The 20847-nt window shown below is 51.1% G+C and overlaps 9 protein-coding genes across 9 annotated transcripts; 4 read left to right on the forward strand and 5 right to left on the reverse strand.

The window, feature by feature from the left end:
- Window positions 1-157: 157 nt before the first annotated feature.
- Window positions 158-2137, reverse strand: STEHIDRAFT_157084 (Aldo/keto reductase; the record flags this gene model as incomplete). Its single annotated transcript, XM_007304352.1, has 15 exons — window positions 158-243; window positions 320-376; window positions 451-524; window positions 583-630; window positions 695-789; window positions 861-961; window positions 1024-1038; window positions 1116-1191; window positions 1254-1291; window positions 1349-1415; window positions 1506-1604; window positions 1662-1751; window positions 1814-1850; window positions 1921-2044; window positions 2107-2137. 15 exons carry the CDS (start codon window positions 2135-2137, stop codon window positions 158-160), a joined length of 1038 nt encoding a protein of 345 aa, XP_007304414.1.
- A 477-nt stretch (window positions 2138-2614) lies between these two features.
- STEHIDRAFT_121631 (pseudouridine synthase) lies at window positions 2615-6099 on the reverse strand (the record flags this gene model as incomplete). The annotated part of the gene is made up of 12 exons (XM_007304353.1): window positions 2615-2709; window positions 2773-2854; window positions 2909-2986; window positions 3066-3162; window positions 3229-3824; window positions 3893-4128; window positions 4222-4287; window positions 4453-4533; window positions 4631-4997; window positions 5104-5288; window positions 5359-5452; window positions 5549-6099. The coding sequence occupies 8 exons, from the start codon at window positions 6097-6099 to the stop codon at window positions 3563-3565; spliced, it is 1842 nt and encodes a 613-aa protein (XP_007304415.1). The 3' UTR covers window positions 2615-2709; window positions 2773-2854; window positions 2909-2986; window positions 3066-3162; window positions 3229-3562.
- A 715-nt stretch (window positions 6100-6814) lies between these two features.
- Window positions 6815-7681, forward strand: STEHIDRAFT_111216 (uncharacterized protein; the record flags this gene model as incomplete). Its single annotated transcript, XM_007304354.1, has 4 exons — window positions 6815-7075; window positions 7167-7387; window positions 7475-7596; window positions 7662-7681. 4 exons carry the CDS (start codon window positions 6815-6817, stop codon window positions 7679-7681), a joined length of 624 nt encoding a protein of 207 aa, XP_007304416.1.
- Window positions 7682-9064: 1383 nt separating this feature from the next.
- STEHIDRAFT_121633 (uncharacterized protein) lies at window positions 9065-10124 on the reverse strand. The gene is made up of 4 exons (XM_007304355.1): window positions 9837-10124; window positions 9647-9779; window positions 9347-9567; window positions 9065-9283 (listed from the first exon to the last, which is right to left on the reverse strand). The coding sequence occupies exons 1-4, from the start codon at window positions 10002-10004 to the stop codon at window positions 9128-9130; spliced, it is 678 nt and encodes a 225-aa protein (XP_007304417.1). The 5' UTR covers window positions 10005-10124; the 3' UTR covers window positions 9065-9127.
- A 608-nt stretch (window positions 10125-10732) lies between these two features.
- On the reverse strand, window positions 10733-12287 carry STEHIDRAFT_79403 (SCA7-domain-containing protein). Its single transcript, XM_007303995.1, has 3 exons — window positions 11984-12287; window positions 11844-11909; window positions 10733-11749 (listed from the first exon to the last, which is right to left on the reverse strand). The coding sequence occupies exons 1-3, from the start codon at window positions 12231-12233 to the stop codon at window positions 10938-10940; spliced, it is 1128 nt and encodes a 375-aa protein (XP_007304057.1). The 5' UTR covers window positions 12234-12287; the 3' UTR covers window positions 10733-10937.
- A 1210-nt stretch (window positions 12288-13497) lies between these two features.
- STEHIDRAFT_139540 (FAD/NAD-P-binding domain-containing protein) lies at window positions 13498-15873 on the forward strand. Its single transcript, XM_007304356.1, has 9 exons — window positions 13498-13642; window positions 13696-13896; window positions 14002-14084; window positions 14145-14661; window positions 14717-14727; window positions 14788-14918; window positions 14977-15112; window positions 15186-15237; window positions 15300-15873. Exons 1-9 carry the CDS (start codon window positions 13582-13584, stop codon window positions 15677-15679), a joined length of 1572 nt encoding a protein of 523 aa, XP_007304418.1. The 5' UTR covers window positions 13498-13581; the 3' UTR covers window positions 15680-15873.
- A 224-nt stretch (window positions 15874-16097) lies between these two features.
- On the forward strand, window positions 16098-18785 carry STEHIDRAFT_121637 (Pkinase-domain-containing protein). The gene is made up of 12 exons (XM_007304357.1): window positions 16098-16130; window positions 16190-16413; window positions 16473-16522; window positions 16585-16718; window positions 16792-16971; window positions 17038-17156; window positions 17232-17418; window positions 17478-17627; window positions 17688-18173; window positions 18249-18330; window positions 18387-18574; window positions 18634-18785. Exons 2-9 carry the CDS (start codon window positions 16370-16372, stop codon window positions 17940-17942), a joined length of 1119 nt encoding a protein of 372 aa, XP_007304419.1. The 5' UTR covers window positions 16098-16130; window positions 16190-16369; the 3' UTR covers window positions 17943-18173; window positions 18249-18330; window positions 18387-18574; window positions 18634-18785.
- A 727-nt stretch (window positions 18786-19512) lies between these two features.
- On the forward strand, window positions 19513-20140 carry STEHIDRAFT_121638 (uncharacterized protein). The gene is made up of 2 exons (XM_007304358.1): window positions 19513-19595; window positions 19662-20140. Exon 2 carries the CDS (start codon window positions 19710-19712, stop codon window positions 19944-19946), a length of 237 nt encoding a protein of 78 aa, XP_007304420.1. The 5' UTR covers window positions 19513-19595; window positions 19662-19709; the 3' UTR covers window positions 19947-20140.
- Window positions 20141-20478: 338 nt separating this feature from the next.
- Window positions 20479-20846, reverse strand: STEHIDRAFT_121639 (uncharacterized protein). Its single transcript, XM_007304359.1, has one exon. It carries the CDS (start codon window positions 20791-20793, stop codon window positions 20629-20631), a length of 165 nt encoding a protein of 54 aa, XP_007304421.1. The 5' UTR covers window positions 20794-20846; the 3' UTR covers window positions 20479-20628.
- Window position 20847: the final 1 nt, after the last annotated feature.

A 20847-nucleotide genomic window follows, 5' to 3' on the forward strand; every position in this document is an offset into this window, starting at 1 on the left:
GCGTAATTTTACACACAGCTGAGAACATACATCCAAACAAACCGATTGCATGGTAGTACACGAGCGATTGCAGCTACTTCTTTCTTCAACCTCTTCACCCCGTCTCTCCAGTCCAAATAAACGCCGTGATGGCGTCTTTAGCGAACTTGGTGCACAATTACATGTGGCCTCGGATGGCTTGGGGCTTGTATGGTTCTTCCAGATATTTGACCTCATCTTCTGTCAGTGTCACATCCACCCCATCTAAGTGGAGAGCGTACGAATGCACGATCAGATCTGTAGACCAAGCACACACGCGGATAGAAAGGGGAGAGCGCACTGATGAGGTCCATGAGGTTCTCGATACTCGTAGTACCAACAATCGGTGCAGTAACCTCTATGAACACGAAGTTCGTTCAGTCAAGTGTGAGTCATGTATGCAATTCGAGGAGCAATCAATGAATATCGCACCATATTTGCCTGAACACCACGCAAGGGCGATCTGGGCCATGCTGACACCTTTCTTCTTCGCTAGCTCTTCCACACTACGGAACGAAACTTTAGCCAAAGCAATAGTGGATGCAACGAAATCTAAAGACTGACCGTTCGATGATCTCCGGTCCACCTGTCTTTGAGTAGTCCTGGAGGAACCTGAAGTAGAGACAATCAGTCAACTTTCTGTATGTTGGAGAAGAGACGGAATGTTTCAACGTACGGATCAGTAGTGGAGCGGTCAGTCTTGGCGCTGAGAGGTCGGGTGAGGAGTCCACGGGCAAGTGGGGACCATGGAATTGAGCCGACGCCGAACAACTAATGAAGTAGTGGATCAAACAATGCCACCTCAGTACAAGCAACCAGAGAATCTGAGATGGAAGTGCCACCTTCAGAGTGGGCATCATCTCGCGTTCCTCCTCGCGGTAGAGAAGACTGTAGTGGTTCTGCATGCTGATGAAGGGAGTGAGGTTGTGGCTGATTGCGTAGTCTGACAGGGGTTGACACTTTAGTGGTGGAACAACATTTGAACGACGATATGTTGAGGCTTACTCTGCATGGCGTGGACTGTTTCGTTCAAGCGGAGAGTGCGCGGTAAGAAGAGACTGTTCTCTTTCGTAGGATCGAGAGTGTAAGAGACGTACATTGGTATGCATAGCAGGAGCTCATGCCGATGTAGCGAACATAACCGGCTTGCACGACGTCGTGAAGAGCTTGCATCTAGACACCAAAGTGTTGATGAGACTGGAAGCTAGAGCTCGCAAACTGCCATAGACACTTACGGTCTCCTCGATGGGAGTGTTGTAGTCAAACCTGTGGCCTATCAATAACAATCTCTGAGTATGACGTGCAGAGGAACCAAGTGCGCCACACATACATTGTAGCAAATCGACATAATCAAGCTGAAGCCGCTTGAGACTGGCCTTGATAGAATCAAATATGTTCTGTGCATAAGGTGCTCAGTGAGTTCATGAACGCCGACGGTCGTACGGCATCGGAGTTCACAGCGAAGATAGAGTTTGAAGGAGCCATACCTTGCGGCTGAGTCCAGTTTGATTGACGTATCCGGCTTGCTCGAAGTTAGGAACCCTGACCATGCTCTCGCTAGGGGTGCGGCCTACTAGCATGTAAAGCTGGGTCCAAATTGTTGTATCAGTTTTGCTCGTTCTTATAGACAATCTAGTGCAGACCTTGGTCATCACAACGATCTCCTCGCGCGGTAAATTATATTTCTTGATGGCCTTTCCGAGGATCTCCTCCGATTTTCCGTTTGAGTATGTCTAGGAGGAAGAGCAGCGATAAACATGGATTCAGTACATGGATGGAGTGATAAGCGACCCACGTTCGCAGTATCGAATGTCTGAACACCAGCGTCATATCTGCACATAGTATGCGAGTACTTGTTAGTGGAATAGCCCTGAAAGTCGACTGGGGAGAACAGGTACGCACGCTGCTTTGATGTGTTTCATTCCCTCCTCTTCTCCCAGTACCCAGTTCTGCCAGTCCGGGTGGCCATACTGCATCGTCCCCAGAATGATTTTAGACACCTTCAGGCCAGATTTGCCCAGGCGGACTGCAACATTGCCGTTCAATTGTCAGGCTGCCGTGCGTCCAGATCTAAAGTGATAGCCGTACCGTATGTCATCTTCTTTTCAGGGGCCGACATTGTTGGACTAAGTGTGCGCGACAGGTGTACGGACGGTCTTAGGGGTGGGTGTTGGGAGAGAACAAGAGTCTTCTTGTTCTTTTATAAGACGGACCTTGGGATGCTGACTATTTGTCCTTGGAAAAGGTACCCACCTATCCCGTCATACCGCTTCTGACTATGGATTCGGCGGAGTCCCGTGAGGGTCATCGTGTAAGTCTTCTGCAAGTCAAGTGTTGCTTGATTGTCTCATTAATAGCTAAAATAGATCCTGTGCGTCATAGCGAGGGTAGAGAAGCATCATTCAGACGTATTTCTCGTCAAATGTCAGAGCTGGGGATTGTCGTAAACATTTTACTGGAATATCCTTCAACGTTCAACAGGGGCGAAGGAATGCGATCTTATCTTATCTCTACCGTTCATTTCAATATCACTTGTTTGTCTCTGTTATTTTCGCAAGCTCTTGGCAGACGATCCCTTTCTGGCTTCAACGTCAACGCTAACGCCATCCACTGCTATCATGTCTGGAGTCCGTCTACACCGCAGGACACAAGCTGAGGAGGAGGACGCATCGCAGCTAAAGCTTGGAGCAGGTGCGTCGTTATGGCTTTGAAGACGGTATAGCTTTCCAATACTTCGCTCGCTGTGTCGTGCAGAATTCAACAACGCGGGCTGCCTCTTGATCTCAGAGGTCAAGTATCTGCTGGAGAACAGGGACAAGGATGCGCCAGATACTGCGTGAGGAAATCTTTAAGCTTTTATAATCTTCATTCAGGACTCAATCCACTTTAGCGTGTACAACAAGACCCTGGACTACGTCAGGAACTTTACCAAGTTCAATACTACAGACTCTGCTTCTGCCGTCCGAGAGTACGTCTCATGCATGTCATACTAGCCACGTCTATGCTCGCAACATCACGCCTCCAACTCCATTTCATTTTCTCAATAGGACACTGCGAAGAGAACCGAAGTTGACTCAGTTCGAGACCGCTCAAATCGCCAACCTATGTCCTGCCGATGCGGAAGAGGCGAAGAGTATTATTCCAAGGTACGTCTCTTCGTCCTTACGAGTCATAGTGTTCGAGCCAGAACAAACGATTTCTGTGTCCTACAGTCTTGTCGAACTCGACGATGACCGTCTGCAGTCCTTACTGGACGAGATTCAGACGATGCGCAAGTTCCAGTCATAGCGCAGCGTCAATCGGTGTTTTTGTGGCGTCCGATTTTTGTCTCAACTTTCTTTGTATGTAATACTACGGCTTTTCAGGAACTAGGATGCTCTGAGTGGTGAGCAGCGATCATGACATTACACATACAACATGCATACATCAAGCGAAACCGTCAACACGCCATCGTCATACAGTCTGCTATAATCCAAACTACGTACGATATACGACACATCAGCGCCCACGCCTCCATCCTACCCCACCACTCAAAACCTTCATATCAACCCTCCATATCCATCAACTTCTTCTTATCAAACACCTCTTCCACCTCCTCGTCCTGCCCCTCCGCATCCTCCACCTCCATCTCGATCTTCCCCTTCTCCGCATAATCCGTCGTATCGAACTTCTTCCGCTCCCTGAAAGGATTTGCCCGCCTCTCGTTCTTCTTGATGACCGCGCTCGAGGGGATAGTTCCCTTGGGATTCAAGTACGAGAGATCGTTCCCGCCATACGAGTCAATGGCACGGATCCAGGCATCGAATCTATGGTGTAACAGAAATAAGTGACGTCAGTTCATCAGCGAAGCATAGTCAGACTGAAAGAGCCATACACCCCGCCACGATCCTCGATGTCCCTCATCCGCTCATATACATGTTTTTGCTTAAACGCATCGATCGCCTCCTTATGTGCTTCGAAATCGATTGGTGGACGATACTCTGCGTGGGAGGGGTCAAGGTTCGCGTTGATTGCGGTGATCTTGCGGTTGTACGAGTCAAAGATGGGGTGTTCGAGCAGAAGGCCGAGCGAGGGCATTTTTGGGATGAATACGTCGCGGGGCCCATAGAGCTGTGTTTAGGTGGAAGGGACGAGGATGTGATCAGCACAAAGCGAAGGCAAATGTGAAGCTGGTGATATTCCAGGCGGTAAATGGGCACATACCTCGTCAATGACGTGCGCTGGAGTGCCTGTGCGCACCGACAAGACCAGAGCAGCCATCATCTTACGCTACAACATGGCGGCCATCACCGATACAGAAGATTCGAATCAGCATAGCGCTTTCTCGCGACGTAGTTGACGGTGGATTTCCTAGACCTACAATCTACATTTCGAAGGGATCATCAGCCATCGCATGACCCTGTTCGTTGTCTCCCAGATGGCAATGGAAGAACGAACCTGGTGGAGCATGAAACTCTGACCGTGGAACATAACGCTAACCCACTCCGTCTCGCCGTACACCGCAGGATCCGCGATCTTCGATTGCATACCGCCAATCAACCCATTAGCATCATTTAGTCCTGGGCGATCCACCACACCAAGAAGAAGGACAGGAGGTGGCAGGTATACATACCTCGATTTTCTTCATATGCCTCTGCGTGCTCCTATCCCCAAATTCCCTTCCAACCGTGAAATTGTGGAAATTATGCGTGGCCTCGAACTTCCTCGCGGTCTCTCTCAATTTCTCCATCATATCTGCGCCTACTCGCCATGTCCTCTTCCGCTTCAGGTCCTGCTCCTTCTCATCCTTTATCGACGGGTTGCCTTCATCCGAAGACTGTTCTGACCAGAATGGATGTGCAAATAATGAGGTCGGTGTTGGAGAAGTTGAAGGGGAAGAAGCTTGCGCGGATAGTGTTTTGTGGAGTCCGGAGCCGGGCTTGGGAGGTATGAGGAGATATGAAGGAAAGAAGTAGGTATACTTCCGGCTATCGCACGACCTATACACATTCACCCCGCCCGCACATACGTATCAACAAGTCAGCGACCGTATCAACAATTTGTTCCGGGTCCACGAATGAACGCATAGCGATTGGGTATGCTCACAGTCTGGCGTTGAAGGAGTTCTGTACGCGCACGTAGCCCCATAGACGGATTTCTGGAGGTAAGAGCTCATTGACTTTGGCGACGACATCTGGGACGCCGGGTATTTGGGTGATGATTTTAATGGAGACGACATTTCCGGCAGCGTGTACCCCTGCGTCAGTGCGTGCTGCACGACCTAGATTGACCTGTGATGGTTTGGTACGGGGAGGTATGAGAAGACCAGGTCTAGTATATCGATATAAGGACGTGGCCTACTTTGACAGGATCGTCTGCATTGTCTTTGGACACCGCACCTGCGCGTACGAGCGCGTCAAATAGCACGCCTTCAATGGTTCGTACGTTGGGTTGACTGTACAAATCCAAGGAAGATATATCATAGATCAGCTTCCTAAACATACAAAACACGCCGAACAACCAGAACGCGTAGAGAAACGCGAGGACGTACATCTGCATCCCATTACAACCTGTTCCACAAAATCCAATCAACAATGCACACTGTCTCTTCGGCAGCCTCGGAGCCTTCTCCTCTCCCTCCGGTCTCGCCTCACCCTCTTTCCTTGTTCCCCTCCGACTCCAGCCGTGACTCGCAGGGTCCTTGCCCGATTTTTTGTCCTTCTTCTTATCCGACTTTCCACTACCCTTTCCTTGACCTTGATTCCCAGAATCATTACGCTTCTTATCCTTGTTGCCATCCTTGCTCTTGGGTGCATCGGGATCTGTGGAGGATTGTGGTACGACTGGTGTGGCGTCAGAGTCCAGCTGTGGTGGGATACTTGCAGAGGCATCTGAATTGTCCAGGGGTGCAGAGGATGAAGCAGGTATATCTAGGTCCTGCGAAGTATCTAGAGCTGTTTCTTGCTGAGGCTGAGCGTCGGACAAGGGAGTATGAGTTTCAGAGTCTGCTCTGGATCGTTTCGGCTCAGGAGTCGGGTCGGTACTGCACGTCTCAGTCTCTACAGGCCTCTTCGAAGGCACAGTAGACTGGTTTGGGTCCATTATTTGCGGACAGTTCGCACTAAAGTACGAAATATGCCGAAAATCAAAGCTGGATGGGTATGGACGTGTGCGGGGGAGGGAGATGCAGCGGCTGAGTTGACGTCGGGAAAAGCAAAGGAGCATGAGAGGGGCGACCCTCACAAAGTGCCGTGGGAAAGAGATACTTGTTCAAACAAAGCTGGTTCGTCTTTTTGCCACACGTCTTTGTTTGCATGTTGTCTCTAGCCAGCATCTCTATACGTATTACAATGGTAGCCTTGCCTTCTTGTCAACTATGTATCTGAATCTAAGACATGTCTCTAGTTTGAAGCAAAATACACCGAGATCTCTGGGCTTCATGGGACGAGCAAGTGAAGACTGACTTGGGTTCGTGTTGCTCGCCGCTTGGATACAACTACTCCTTCTACTATGGCTTCGCACTGTGGCCGGTTTCTCAGATCCCGATATAATGACTACATTATACTAGTTGATTATCAACTGGGATTTCTCGCCAATTCAGTGCTTGACTGACTTGATTGAGAATGTACACCACTGGCAGGGGTCGTCCGGCATTTGATCGAACAGACCATTCAAAACTCAATGCCACTGCCGACTCCCTCCAATCTTCCCATTTTTGTTCACAGACCACTATCTACCTCGTTGTGCGCGCCGGACGCCATATCCAACCTTTCCACTTTCATACCCTTAACACGAGAGCCCATTTACCAGTAATAACATGTCCTTGAAGTCCAGCGACGACCCCTCAAAATATATATCAGTTCAGCAAACCCTAGTTGAGCCCATCGTCAACGCCATCCGGGTACCGGATTTCAAAGTCGAATGTCCTATCAAATCCTCTCGCATATGGAGCGCCCTCACCGCTCACCCCGAAGATTTCTCGCACAAGCGCGACGTGCTCATCGGTGGCGACGCGCTGACCTTTTGTATGACGGTCGCACTGCAAGGCTGTTTTCCTCGCTCAGCTAAGCTCATAAACGTACGTCCGTCCCATGATGATGTGTTTCTCGTTCTGATTGTGTACTATGTGATATTTCGTTTCGTTTCGTCTCGTTTTTGTGATACTGTAGATCTTCCGCAAAGCCCTCCTCTCCAAAGAAGTCCTCGCCGAGCTTCTGTACAAGATGGACCCTACTGGTTCACGCCGCCACGACATTGCCGCAGCGCACGACATTCTCAAAGCCGCCATCGGACACGTCTTCAATAAGCAAGGTCCGGATGCCATTCTTTGTTGGATGTTTCGTACCTTCAAAGATCTCATAGTCGAGGCGATGCATACTATGAGGGAATGGTAAGGTTCAATTTACAACCGCCATTCTTATACATCCTACCATCTGTGCGTAGTATGAAGACTGTGTGCTGATTTGTGGGATTTCAGTCTGAAAGACGGGTCTCTGAGGCTGTGGTTGGATCTAGAAGAAGTCAAAGCGTTGCACGGTGGCGTTTGCCCGCCCGAAAGAGAATCGGAGAAGTCGGTGGAAAAGGACCTTGAAGAGGATAGTAAGTCTTTGCATCTAGATCGAGCATGGATCTGATGGCTGCTGATGATCATGTTGAAACTGCAGTTGGGCTTCCATACGACTAATTCGCTCGAAGAGACGGCCTTGGTCCACGTTTTATCGGTGCATTTCGACATCAGCTGGTCTGGATATACTTGTAGAGTCAGAGTAAGCAATAAACATACTAAGTGTCCGATTCAGGCTATCCGAGTGTGGATCCCTGCCACCATTAGTGTGAGGTAGCTATAGGATAATGGGTCTGAGTATCGTAGCACGGGCTTCGGTGACGAGCAGTCACGATCGAGACGCGTCGACGCGTCTGTGGCGGCTAGCGGACGCGACGCGACACGTTTGCTTCCTTCTGACTCGCGTCGTGTCTCGCCCATCCGCCCCACCTGGTGGTTTCGCCACGTACTAACCTCACATACAAACCTCCGCCTCCGGCATCACCGGTGAATCCAGGAAATACTCAGTTCGCCTCAGTTCGCCTCAGACTGCCGTCGTTCAACCTGACGACTTCATTCGAACCCTGCAAGACTATAAAAGGCCCGCCATCTCTGGACAAAATGCCCCCCACCACTCCAGCACAACAATCCTCTCCCCTGCCTCACCCTGCCTTATCTTCCTGCTGTTCTGAATAGGCTCTGCACCCGGGGGAATGTGTCGCTGTGTAGACCCTTCTGGCTTGCGCCTCTACGGGGTTGCTTGCTGGGGGAATGTGTCTGCGCATCGGCCCTTCTGGTGTGCATCCTCCCCTGGTATGGCGTCGGCCTCTCCGTGGCCCAGGGGACTAGTACCTCCGATCTTTTGACCGTCGAGGGAAGCCAACAGACGTCGGCGATGTACCTATCGCCCCGAGATGGTGCGTTGTTTGTCTCAGTTTTCAGTGCCGGTTCCGTAGCTAACGGCTCGTTGTTGTGGTCTACTCCATTCATTCACTTATTCTCCCGCTCATCTAATCATCCCTTCTTCAGATCGATGACTCATTCTACCATCCGTCCAACTGCCTGCCCGTGCATGAGTGTCTATGGGTCTGTTGTCGTTTAGGGATCAACAATGCCTTAGTTATAGAAGTTCTCTTGTAGTCGACCTATCATTACTGCTGATGGATACAACTAGTCTTGTACGCTTCTCGCTCCATCCGCCACCTTCCTCCACGTTTAGAGACAGTTAACAGCTAGGATCCACCAAACACAGAAGCTCTCGCTCAGGAAGATCGAAGGCATATAGTAGAAGACACGAAGACTCACCTTGCGGCCCGAAGGCTCGACAAGACGGGGATACGCCGATAGTTTCGAGAACCGGCAGCCTCGACTCTCGAAGACCTGAAGTTTCAAAGACCGAAGGCAGGAACAATCATGGCCTGGAGATCGGAAGGACGAGTCCCTGCAGCCCGACGATGCGGGAAAACACTTAGTCGCTCGATGTTCGAAACTGAGTCTGGTACAAGCCCATTGGGCTGTGGTGGTACAATAACGGCGGATGGTACAAACATGAATGTCATGTATGGGATAATAGGATGCGATTCTCCTCTATGCTCTACTTCTGCTATGCATCACAGCAGCGTAGCTGTCATCAACGACTTCGTCAGTATGGGCCCGGCGAGCTCGTTTCGCGGGTGGCACATAGTGACCCCGGACCCCCTGAGCTGACACTAGCGGCCGTTTCCTTTCTTTCGAACGCCAGGACTAATGACGAGACGTCGGACCAATCAACGCCGATATGACCATAGAAGTGTCTCGTCCACTCACCTGTTTCGCTTTAGGAAGCGGCGACAGATTCCCCCCTTCCCTCCCGTTCGTGATGGCTCCCAGCGCTTTCCTGATTGGTGCATGTACCAATGCCTGAATCGGTGGGGGCAACTTGGAATCGAAGCCCAGGCGGTGGGGTGGGCCTGGGATGCATTCAACTTCCGCGACAGCGGTGCTCGAGAGTTGTGGAGACTCAGAGTGACGGGAGAAGTTGTCGTTCTCTGCCAAACAGTAAAGTAGGAAGAGTCACCGCGTGAGAGAAAGTGCAGGAGGGTCATCTGCATAGATCAGGGGACGTACCGGGGGTCAAGCTCCTGTGGACCTCGCTTTGGACGTAGTCTGCGAATTTCTTCTGAAAGTCGCGAACGGAGCGAATGTCGAGGAGACGCTTCTGGACCATACCCGTGGCATTGAATTCTACTCCCCTTACGTCCTGTCTTTGTAGAAAATGGGTCAGAAGCAGCCTGAAGTCAATTACTGCCCGGCTTACGGAAATCGATGACTGAACTGACTTGGCGGCATGAACTTTCACAATCTCCAGAGCAGGAACAGACAAGGCATCCTGAACGAACTCATAACAAGCCTCCAGCCCATCCCACTCAAATAGCGCTCCAACCGACATCTCGACAATGTCGGCAGTAGGCTTGACCTGGCCCATGTCGAAGGCAGACGGAGCAGAGACCGTTGTGTGTTCTTCGACGGCATCGTAGAAGGAGGCGGTATTCGGTCGAGCGACTTGACATGTCTCGCCGATGAAGGCCAGCGTGCGATTACAGACAAGAGCCTTCTGACAAGTCTGATCATGAGAGCCCAGAAATCCACAGTCAGTAGGATGATACACAAGAGAACAGTTTCCCTGGAGCTCTCCCTAGGGGTAGAGGGTAGAACACGAGCGGCGGGCAGAGAACAAAGCGTACAGAGATGAAGGTCTTGCTGGCGTCAGGGCAGCGATCATAGAGCATCATAGACGTAGACAGCGCAAAGATCGAGTCGCCGATGAGCTCCAAGACCTTGTTACGAGGGTGGCCGGGATGTTGATGGAAATCGCTGTATTGTTTGCCAGCGATGTTCGGCCGGATGAGTCTCTTGTGACGGTAGATCAAAGGGAACGCGGCGTCTACGAGGATATCGAGGGCGCTGGGCTCCATAACAGTGGAATCTTTCAAGTTGGCGTGCATAGTGAGGTTTTGAGAAGCTAGCGAGATTTACAAAGTGTTTTAGGTTGCTTTGGCACCGCCGGCGGTGAACGGGGTGAACTGATAGTAGTGGGTGTGGTTGTGCAAGAACAGGTACCAGTGCGTGGCCACAACACAACTAATCTCAACAATTCAGTTGTGGCGCTGAATAGAGCCATACTATCGGCGCTGTAGAACACTAACGAGGGACGGACGAGCTCGAAAATGCAGGAGAAGTACGAATAAGATGTGCGATGCGAGATGAAGTACAAGTGAGGGTCCCATAATGGTACAGATGTGATGATACAGTGCGCCTACAGAAAAGGAAGTAGCTTAGACGGTGGGGTATGCGATTCGATGCGTGAGACGAACATCGAAAATGTGGAGAAGGTGAACAAGGATTGTGTACCAGTGCATCAGGCTGTTTGAGAGCCTAGACGTGCAGCAGCCCCCGCTGCCGCCACGCTCGAGTTCATGCCGCTCTTCATCAATGAGCCCACGAAGAGATCTCTGCAGTTCCGTAGACGTTCCCTACGACCCACGAACCAGGTTCCAGCATCACTTGGTACCGCCAACGGAACACCTATAATGCCTCTCTCCTGTGCTACCCGGACAGCGTTCGTCATCGAGTCCAGTTCCTCCTCGGAGTCAAGATCATCGAGGTTTTCCAAGGCGGGATCATCAGAGCCAGCCACGGTGGTCGCAGCAGCATTCTTTCCCGCCGCGGCGCCCTGACTGTTGGCATTGGCATTGGCAGCCGTTGCAGTGCTCTTCTTCTTCTTCGAAGCGGTCGACTTCAGCTGCTCGAGCTGAGCCTCCGCCCCTGGCTTGCTGAGGTCGATACCGTTCTTCCGAGCCAGCTCCTCCATCTCCTTCTGTTTCTTCTCCCTCTTCTCTGCGTCTTTCTTCTCCTTGCGCTCCTTCTTGCTCTCTCGCTTGACGGGCTCCACAAAGTTGGGGTTATTGGCTCGGTTCCAGTCGAGAAGCAACTCGTCGTAAGCTTTCGAACGACCGGGTACAGATCGTTTTGCTCCCATGGAGTGTGATTTACATGTGAGGGAGCGTGAGCATGGGAGGTGTTTGTCGTTTATGACACCGCACTGCTTGTCGAGATCGACGGGACCCTTCATGCGTTTGGCTGGCTTGTTAGGAGCGGCCTTCGCCTTCTTGCCCTTTGGAGTGTTCGATTCTGATGGCTCTTCGTCTGCTTTGCGTTTCTTTCCCTTTGCTAACCAGCAGGATATTAGCTCACGAATGATGGCAGCCGTTTATCAACATGCAACGGTGTGCATGAGCCAGCTGTGGTGGTTTATCACACGTACCAGTTCCAAGGTCATCAGCTTTACCTTTCACTCCACCTTTACCAAGGCGTATATTTCTGCAGTTGTCTGTACGAAAAACATGTCGTTTCGTGAGAACACAGTAAAATCAACACAACGAATGGTATGTGGCCCAGACTGACCTGCATGCTCAGCAGCCGCACTACGGAGCACAGGCTTAGCGCACTCCTTGCACTGAACGATGCCAATGTCTGTAGCGCTTCGTAGAGGCTCAGAACCAAAAACTTTCATGTCACGAGCTGAAAGCCATGAAGTTGGTGGCGAAGGACAATGCGAGAGTGATGGAGAAGGAGAGGGAGGCGGCGGTGTTGACGGTAGATTTTCGAACGAAAAGGGAGGAGGTGAAGCGGAAGGCTTTATTTTGAGCGTCATGACGAAGCCGTACAAAGGAATCAGCAAGGGATACACGTCTAATTGTGTACTGGCTGGTTCGGTTTAAGACAAGTTGTGATCCAAGCGCGACCTTGACACGCGGCGCGGCGCGGGCCCGCCCCGTGACCAGAATTCTATTTCCGGTCGCGCGGGTCAAGTCGGGTTAGGGTCCCTTTCCTGCGGCGCCTTTTTGCTCCTGTCACTTGTCATCATTCACCGTGTTCGGACTTCGGACGGTGGACCCTTCAAAACGTCCATCGTTCTGGACTAACAATCGGACGCCGAATAAAGTCGCTCATCGAATCCGATGGCCTCCGGGTCAAAATAATCCACCTAACCTCCCTGAAGTAAAACAAGCGGCACTGTTGATGACTGAACGCCTCCTCGCATTGTTGAAAGCCGGGTGCTGGCTCATGTTGACTATATACATACAGGCTTACAGGTCTTTCGACGCGATTTTGCGGTCACGGCATGGTTCCTCCCTCTTGGCCGAGTCTTCTTCCTTCCAACGGAAACCAATAAAAGAATTGAGGCAAGATTGCCAATCTCGATGATTCGCGCCGCACGCAAGCCTCCTGTTACGTTGTCAATTATCTCTCGTAATCCGAGGATTGGCAGTTCAAAAGTGTGGTGGACTGTTGCGGAAAGGGTGATTGTATGGCACCTAGATGTGCATATTTAAACTTGGTATTTGTCATGTGGTGAGTCGGTTTTCTGACGAGCTCTTTGTCGCCCAGCGCTGAACACTGAGCCCAGGAACGCTGTTAACACCCAGCGGTGATAGGCCTGCCTGCGCAATCTCATTGTAGATCAGGATCTGCCAGTCTGGCTGCGTGAAAGGTTACCATGCCCCACCGGGCCTCATGCGTTGCCTCAAGGTCCCCGATAGGACTGTTGCGATCTGAGTGTTCTTCCGACGGACTTCGAAATCGCATCATCACCCAACCGTTGAGAAGCGGTCTTCAAACTCGAAGTGCAGTAGTTTCCTACAGTTTCGGGCCTCAAAGCCACGCAGCTTTAGACTACACAAAAGTCGTATGCACTGATTCGAAGATAGCCGCTTATGCTCCATTGTTTCCCACAGTAACGCCCGGAAAGGTACGAAAATGCGGCTATGCAAAGTTCAGAGACGTCGTCTTGGGCTTCTCTTCCATCATCAGACCACTGTTATCACTGGACCTGCCGAAGAACGTGAACCCGCCGTACGACCGGGCACCGTAAATTTGCTAACCCTATTGTGGGAGGCAGCCCCGTAGCTCCTGAAGCAAAGTTCGTTGCTCTTTGCTCAATCATCCTCATCACCCCTCTCCCGCATCGCCTGTGGCCCCAGGGTTTGTAGCCGCCTTCCATGACTTATTCGACAGGGACTCGTGCTGCTGTATCATTGGATTTCCTGGTTGTCGGCGGAGGTATGTTGGTCTCAAATACATGTCACTTGTCAGATCTGAGCTCCAATTCTTAGGGCTCGCTGGGTTATCTACTGCGTATGCTCTTGTTGCGTCTGGACACCGAGCGCGCGTTCTTGAAAAGACTCAGGGTTTGGGCATTCGTGGGGGAGGAATTCGTGTCCCTCCATGCGTATCAAAGATCCTGATGGACTGGGGGTTGGGGCCGCAATTAGAGGAGAAGGGCTCGAGATGTCGAGGAACAGTGATCCATTACTGTAAGCATCCGTTAGTTCGTCTGCTTGTTTGGCGTCTACGGTCTAGGATTCGGTCCTACGTTCCTAGTGATTTGAAATGTTCACCGGAAGCTAATTGGACTCTAGTGAAGAATGGTGAACTTATTTCACCTCTGACATGGCAGGAGACCGTGATCAAGGAATGCGGCTCACCGTTCTACATGATGCTGGTGGGTGCGCGTCATCATTCGTTTGCTGCCCAGTATGCATCTAACGTAGCACGGTCACAGCACCAGGATCTATACGAGATGCTCTACCATCTAGCGCTCTCTGTGGGCGTACAAATCGATCTGAACGTCGAGGTCGTGTCCGTTACAGTTCCAGACCAGAGCTCCTCCGACACCGACTCTGACTCTGACTCAACGCCCATATATCCAACAACGTTTGCGAACGAGCGCACTACCTCCCCAATGTATTCGGCCTCCACCTCGGGCGGTGTTATGCCCGGTACCAACGGGCGTGTAAATGGCGCTTCTCGCAATGAGTCGAACTGCTCTGGCAAACCACGCGTCACCTTGGCCAACGGAACGATCTTGGAGGCAGACATCATCATTGGCGCGGACGGTCCACATAGCATAGTCAAGGATGTCGTGGTGGAGGAAGAAGCGGACGCTACTTTGGAGTGGACAGGAAGTAACTGTTACACCGGCCTGGTACCCATGGACGAGATGATGAGTGACCCAGGCTTGCGGGAGATTGTTGAGTGTGGATGGCCGATGTGGGCGAGTGATGGAAAAAGTGTGATGGGTGTGTGTTTACCTTTTCGCTCTCTCTTTCACTGACTAATTGACGATCCGTGAAGGTTATCCTATCGTACGTCCCTTTCGTGTGTCCTGATTGTGATTCCCATCCAAACCATCTCCCTCTTGTTAGCGTGGCGACAAGGACTATAACGTTCACATATGGTGGAGAGAAGCGGACCCATCGAAGGAATATCCTGAAGGATGGGCGCTGGAGGAACCCTCACGAGTCCTCGGAGTAGACCATATGGAGCTTGATCCACGGTGGCTATGTTTCACTTTCTCTTGGTGATAAGAAGCTGACGAGCTCCTTGATCTGAAGGCTAAGAACTCTGTTCTCGCGGATGCAAGGTTTATGCAGAATGAAATGGAGAGAAGGGCCCGGAACGGAACTCGAAGAGTGGGTGAACGAGACTCAGCAAGTCGTACTCGTCGGGGAGGCCGCACATGTCATGCTGGTGTGTTGTTTTGCACATTTGCATTGCATCAAGTTCAACCCGAACAACCACCGACCTCTTTCGCTCTGTCTAGCCCGCTGGTTCACATGCTTGCACCTTGGCCGTTGAAGACGGCGCTGTCTTGGGCATGTCTGCGCATGTTACTGCTCTTGACCCCGACTAACTTAGAGATGCCTCATTTTTACAGGCAAACTTTTTGCTCGTCTGAAATCACGCGACCAGATCGGTATTTTGCTGAACGCATACCAAGAAATCCAACAACCGCGGTCTGTGCTTCTACAAAATGCTGACAGGTCATCCGCAGGAAGCCTGCTCCTTCCAGAAGGCCCCGCTACGGAGGGGCGTGATGCTATGATGCGTCTGGCAAACAGCCAGAGCGAGGATCATTGGGACGACAGTGAGTTGGCGGGTGCGTGGGGAGATATAGGCGCTGTATGGGGCTACAACGCTATCGAGGCAGCGGATGATTGGTGGGTTCAGTGGGGCTTGCTGAGGGAGAGAGCTATGGGCAGGGAGGTTAACATGCTGGGCCACACTCTGAGTGGCCTGAGCGTCACAATTACTTGATTCCAGACATACTATACTTGGATATATCGCTCACTGCTGGATTCAGGACCGTAAATCCCTTCGCAACTAGCTGTGCTGTAATGCTTTCATATGGAACGTTTCTTGCTCGATGTACGAAACATCATTCAGATTTTTGTCAATACCTGTATATACTAAATATGTACGATGCCGATACCATCTAGATGCGACCTGCCTGTGAGAGACGGCATATCTGTAGCTTATCGAGGGAACTTAAAGTATCCGCAATTCAGGAAGGCTCAATCGTCACAACTTATCAAGTTTGCCCTTGTCTCGTTCGCTAAAGTCCGGCGACCGAGATGCCACCGCCACTGCACTCTTCCGGCCAACTCCGGGCCTCTTCTAAGTTCCGTGACACGCTTTCGGAAGTGCCAAGCGTCAGCCAACTCCTTCACTCAATAGAGAATACTCCATGGTATAGGTCCTCTAACAGGTATAGTTTTCTTCAAAAATTGCTCCCTCATTACCTGACTGGTGCTGTCGCAAACATAGATACCAGAGATCGTTGTTTTCTTTCGCCACTCATCGGACGATTGGCAGCTGGAGCAGCATATCAAGGCTCCGAGTCCGACTTGTCCACGGTCATACTCGTGCTGACCTCTATCTCCTGGGCTTAAAGAGACGAATATCTAGTGGAATATTGTATACTCAACCGCCAGCTTCCACCAAAAAATGGACGTAGTTGAGAGGGCGAACCTAGAAAGACAAAGACGATGGTAAGCGCTAGAACTCGCCGGAACCCTCCTTGTTTTGACCGTTTTCGCTTTGGAATCAGGGTAAAGGACCAAAAGGTCGGTGAAGGACAATATGCCGTTGTTTACCGAGGTAGTTCTACCCGCAGCTGTCAACGGAATTAAGCTGCATGCTGAATAGTCATCATCGTCCAGGCCGCGAAGCCGCCACCGGCCGGAAAGTCGCCATCAAGAAGATCAAGGTGGGGCAGTTCAAGGACGGACTCGACATGTCCGCCATCCGCGAGGTTAAGTTTCTCCGCGAACTAAGCCATCCGAACGTCATTGCGGTCAGTGAACTACTTGCAACAACAGATCGTTCCTGTCTGCGCGATGTGGTTTGCTGAATTCCCATAATCCCAGTTATTGGATGTCTTCTCAGCCAAGACGAATCTCAATCTGGTACTCGAGTTCTTGGACTCAGACCTCGAAATGATCATAAAAGGGTGCCCTACGCTTTTTTTGCCGGCGGACATCAAGAGTTGGATTGCCATGACCTTTCGTGGGCTCGAATTCTGCCACCGAAATTACATCCTCCATCGGGTAGGTCTTCGCGTTTGTATTGTGCATGTCCGGAACTCAGATAATCCTATTTCCCGCATATATCAGGATCTAAAGCCCAACAATTTGTTGATTGCTTCAGACGGTCAACTAAAAATTGCCGATTTTGGTCTCGCTCGAGACTTCGCAGACCCGGGCAGTAAGATGACCTGTCAAGTCATTACGCGGTATGTATCTTCCCATGGCCCGGTACTCATGTCTTAGTCGATGCCTGACACATTGACACCGACCCATCCTTGTAGATGGTACCGCCCACCAGAACTTCTCTTTGGTTGTCGTTATTACAGTTCAGCTGTCGATATATGGTCTGTTGGCTGCATATTTGCAGAGTTAATGCTTCGCATCCCTTACATCGCCGGCGAGAGCGATATGGATCAAATTAAAAAGACCTTCATGGCGCTCGGGACGCCTACAGAGCAGGATTGGCCCGTCCGTTTTCAGCCACCAATCATACCGTACCATTGTTCTGACTCCAAGTGTTTATACAGGGGCACAAAAAGCTTCCTGACTACGTCCCCGTAGGCAACTTCCAAAGGACGCCACTGCGAGATGTATTTACGGCAGCCAGCACGGACACGCTTGACCTGCTCGGAAAATGTCTCCTCTACGAACCAAGAAGACGCATTTCCGCCAAAGAGGTTTGTGCCACTCCAAACAGCGATTCAAAATCACGCTAACAATTCTGACACTTCCATTAGGCACTGAGTCACCCTTATTTCTTTGCACTTCCGTATCCGACACATCCTTCGAAACTACCCAAGAAAGCTCTCCCGGTGGTCAACTCAAAAGCCTTGGAGGAAGTCGATGGGAATGTCGACCTTACAGGCCCTGGGCCAGCTGTCAAGGCCAATCCCCCGAACAAAGGGCTGAAGAGGAAGCTGAGCGAGGACGAGGTGGGAAGAAGCATAGCACGGAAGTTGGACTTTGGTTCCGTGGGAGATACATCGATGTGAGGTGGTAGGTGTGTTATTACAGACAGTACACGTTACAGTCCCCGCTATTTTATGTCCTCGCTTTCGCGCTAGTTTGTATCATATTACATATATCATACCACCATGTTCATTCTTGTTCGACAGGTTTTGAGACGTTGAATGTTACACTGCCACTCCACGCCCTGCCCGGGGATGGTTGCGTTGTTTCCGCGTCTCAAAGCCGACAGACAGAGAGATGCGGACTTGAGAGTCCTGAAGACAGACCAAAGTGCACTCGTGAGACAAATGAAGGAGCTCGCAGCCCTGGATGAAGGAGGCTCCGCATACCATGCATGTAGAGTAAACTTCGCCTGCTGTCAAAAGTCACAGAAGTCGTGCCAGGGACAAGTATGCCATCATCCTCGAACATCTGACAGAAATGCGTGCGATTCAATGCGCTGAGCCAGTTCGAGCTAGTTGACCTACCTTGGCAACTTCATACGACTCTTCCGTCATCGAACCGTTGTGATCCTGTATGGTCACTCGAAGTGCAGATGAGGGAGCATCTTGAACATGAGGATTCATGGCGTTTCTCATGATGGCCAGAGTATCAACGATGCCTGCAATCCAAAGAGCCCCCTCCTCATCGATTGATATATTGTCTAGTATGCGATCTGATCGAAATATCTTCAAACCGGGTTTATAGTAAACAGCAATATTAAACGTGACATACCGGTAGAGATAGTCTCTATAACCTGAAGCGTATTGTCGGACTGTCTCCTGAGCGCACTGAACTCTGCTCGAGTAGTACTCGTCACATATATCGTGCCGTTATGTGCTTGTACTATCCCGTTGCTTCCGGGGAGGTTCCGGAGAGCATAGTGGCACCCAGAGTCGACATTGCAGTATCCGACAGAACTCCATGCTGCTCCGAAGAACTCCAGATTCCGCGACTAGATCCGTGCGACCAATGACACGAAATTAGACCGTAGGACGCAAAGGCGACGACATCGAAGGACTTACCAATCCTATTTTCCTGCCATGATCATTGGTGAAGTAGAAGCTTTTCCCATCGGGCAAACCAAGCACGTCGTTCGGCGTCTCAATTACAGCATCACGAACTGTGGTAACATGCCTCAAGGTCCCGTCTCCGACTGTTGTCCTGAAGATCTCCATGACAGAGTCCGAACCAACTCTGGTGGGGTCCTCGTGGACGGGTGGACGATGATTGATCACGTACACGAACAAGTCATTGGGATTGGTGGAAGAGGGAACTAGGTCGAATCCGTGGACGAAGAGACCGCGGGGGTCTTCGAAGCCAGCAAGATTGAGACGTGAGACGGTGGAGGTCGAAAAGTCGTATGTGGCGATATAGTCCTCTTCCTCTTCCAAGCGCGCAGTGGCGTCGAGATGTCCTAGTCCCGGAATCCAGAATTTGCGCTTCAACGGGGTAGAACATGCCGCATAGAGAAGGCCTGATGGCTGGTGGAGAACAATCTCTGCAAACATATCAACATGCAGAACAACGTGCAAGACGAAGCCCGGGATAGATATCAGACTCACTTTCGCAGGCTTGAAGCTCGGGGACCTTATGGCATCTTTCATTGTTTACAGATCCTCTAATGCGACCAATGACGCCGTGCCTCTGCAGCACTCCCTTCAATTGAAGCTCATAAAAGCCACCCACTAGGGCAGCTGCGGCAGTGATGGTGGGAATCAACGACTTGACCATGTTGTGAGAGAGACGAGGGGGATAGGTACCGTTTCGGTGCACGGCAGAGGCTTCGTAGTATTTATGTTGAGGGCCATATGTGGAGCAAGCCCATGGTCCACACGCCTGAGGCTCAGCATGGCATCGCGGGTTCCCTACCTGTCAACGGATTTCGGTGCCTCGGTCTAAAAGAAGAGGGAAGGTGCGATGCAACTAAACCATTGTATATGGCCGTCTGCGATAGCACCCGGAACTGTCGCACCTTCGATCCCGAAAGAATGATACCACTGCGAAGTGTGGCCCCAAGAAGCGAGGGTGGCTATCGATCCGTATAGAACCTGCCGGGTACGTTGAAAGGACTTCAGCTTCACGGTGGGTGCCATAGGAAAACTACCATGTCGAGTGTACCGGGACACTGCAAACCTTTTCAAGGCCTTCTCCATAGTTCGTGGATCCAGTGCTTGGATCAGTGCTTTCTCAGGTCGCCCAGACACCACGAGGCAACCGGAAGAAACGACGAGCACCAATCATACTTCATCCGCCTAAATGTAGCACTCCATTGCTTGAAGACTTCGTAGCTCTGACTAGAGGCCATAGGTCGATAACGGGGTAGGCATCGACTTCCCTCGGACCGTGGTATGGCGCGGGAATATGGGCTCAATAACTATAGCTAGAGCTCGAGGATTGAATCGAGACGTCGAGATGGATTTCAGCAAGTGCCTGCCAGTGAGTGTACCAAGCAGTTAGAGCTTCCATTACACAGAAGATCTGACAGGCAAGGATCGAGAGCCTGTTGGATACATCAATCACACAGCACAAAGGGGATGATGGTCGTTGGACAAGCTTCAACTTGGAGCCGGCAGCATAGTGTAGCGGGTATCTCGTTGCTCTATGCCTTCGTGCTGGGGAGTCACGTGTGGGTAAATCCGCACAAGTGGCGAGGCCTCTGGTTCAATTCTCACACACAGTGATTTATTCCAGATTCTCATAGGTCGAACCCAGCGCTGGTAGGTGGGTTTAGTGGGTAGTGGGGTTAGGGGCTCCTGAGAAGTTTAAACGCTTGCCGCTTGCGGCGCACTCCCACCGGCTCTGCCCTGCGCATCCGTGGTTGTCGAAATGATGATTGGCCAGCCCCCTCCGAGTCCCACACTGTTCCGCCGGCCTAGCCGGTGGTTCGTGCATAAATGCATTCCCTCCTTTGGATCTGCAGGGTGATAACCCCTGCTTATCGACGTC

Source organism: Stereum hirsutum (assembly GCF_000264905.1).
Source record: "Stereum hirsutum FP-91666 SS1 unplaced genomic scaffold STEHIscaffold_7, whole genome shotgun sequence".
Classification (NCBI taxonomy): Eukaryota; Fungi; Basidiomycota; class Agaricomycetes; order Russulales; family Stereaceae; genus Stereum; species Stereum hirsutum.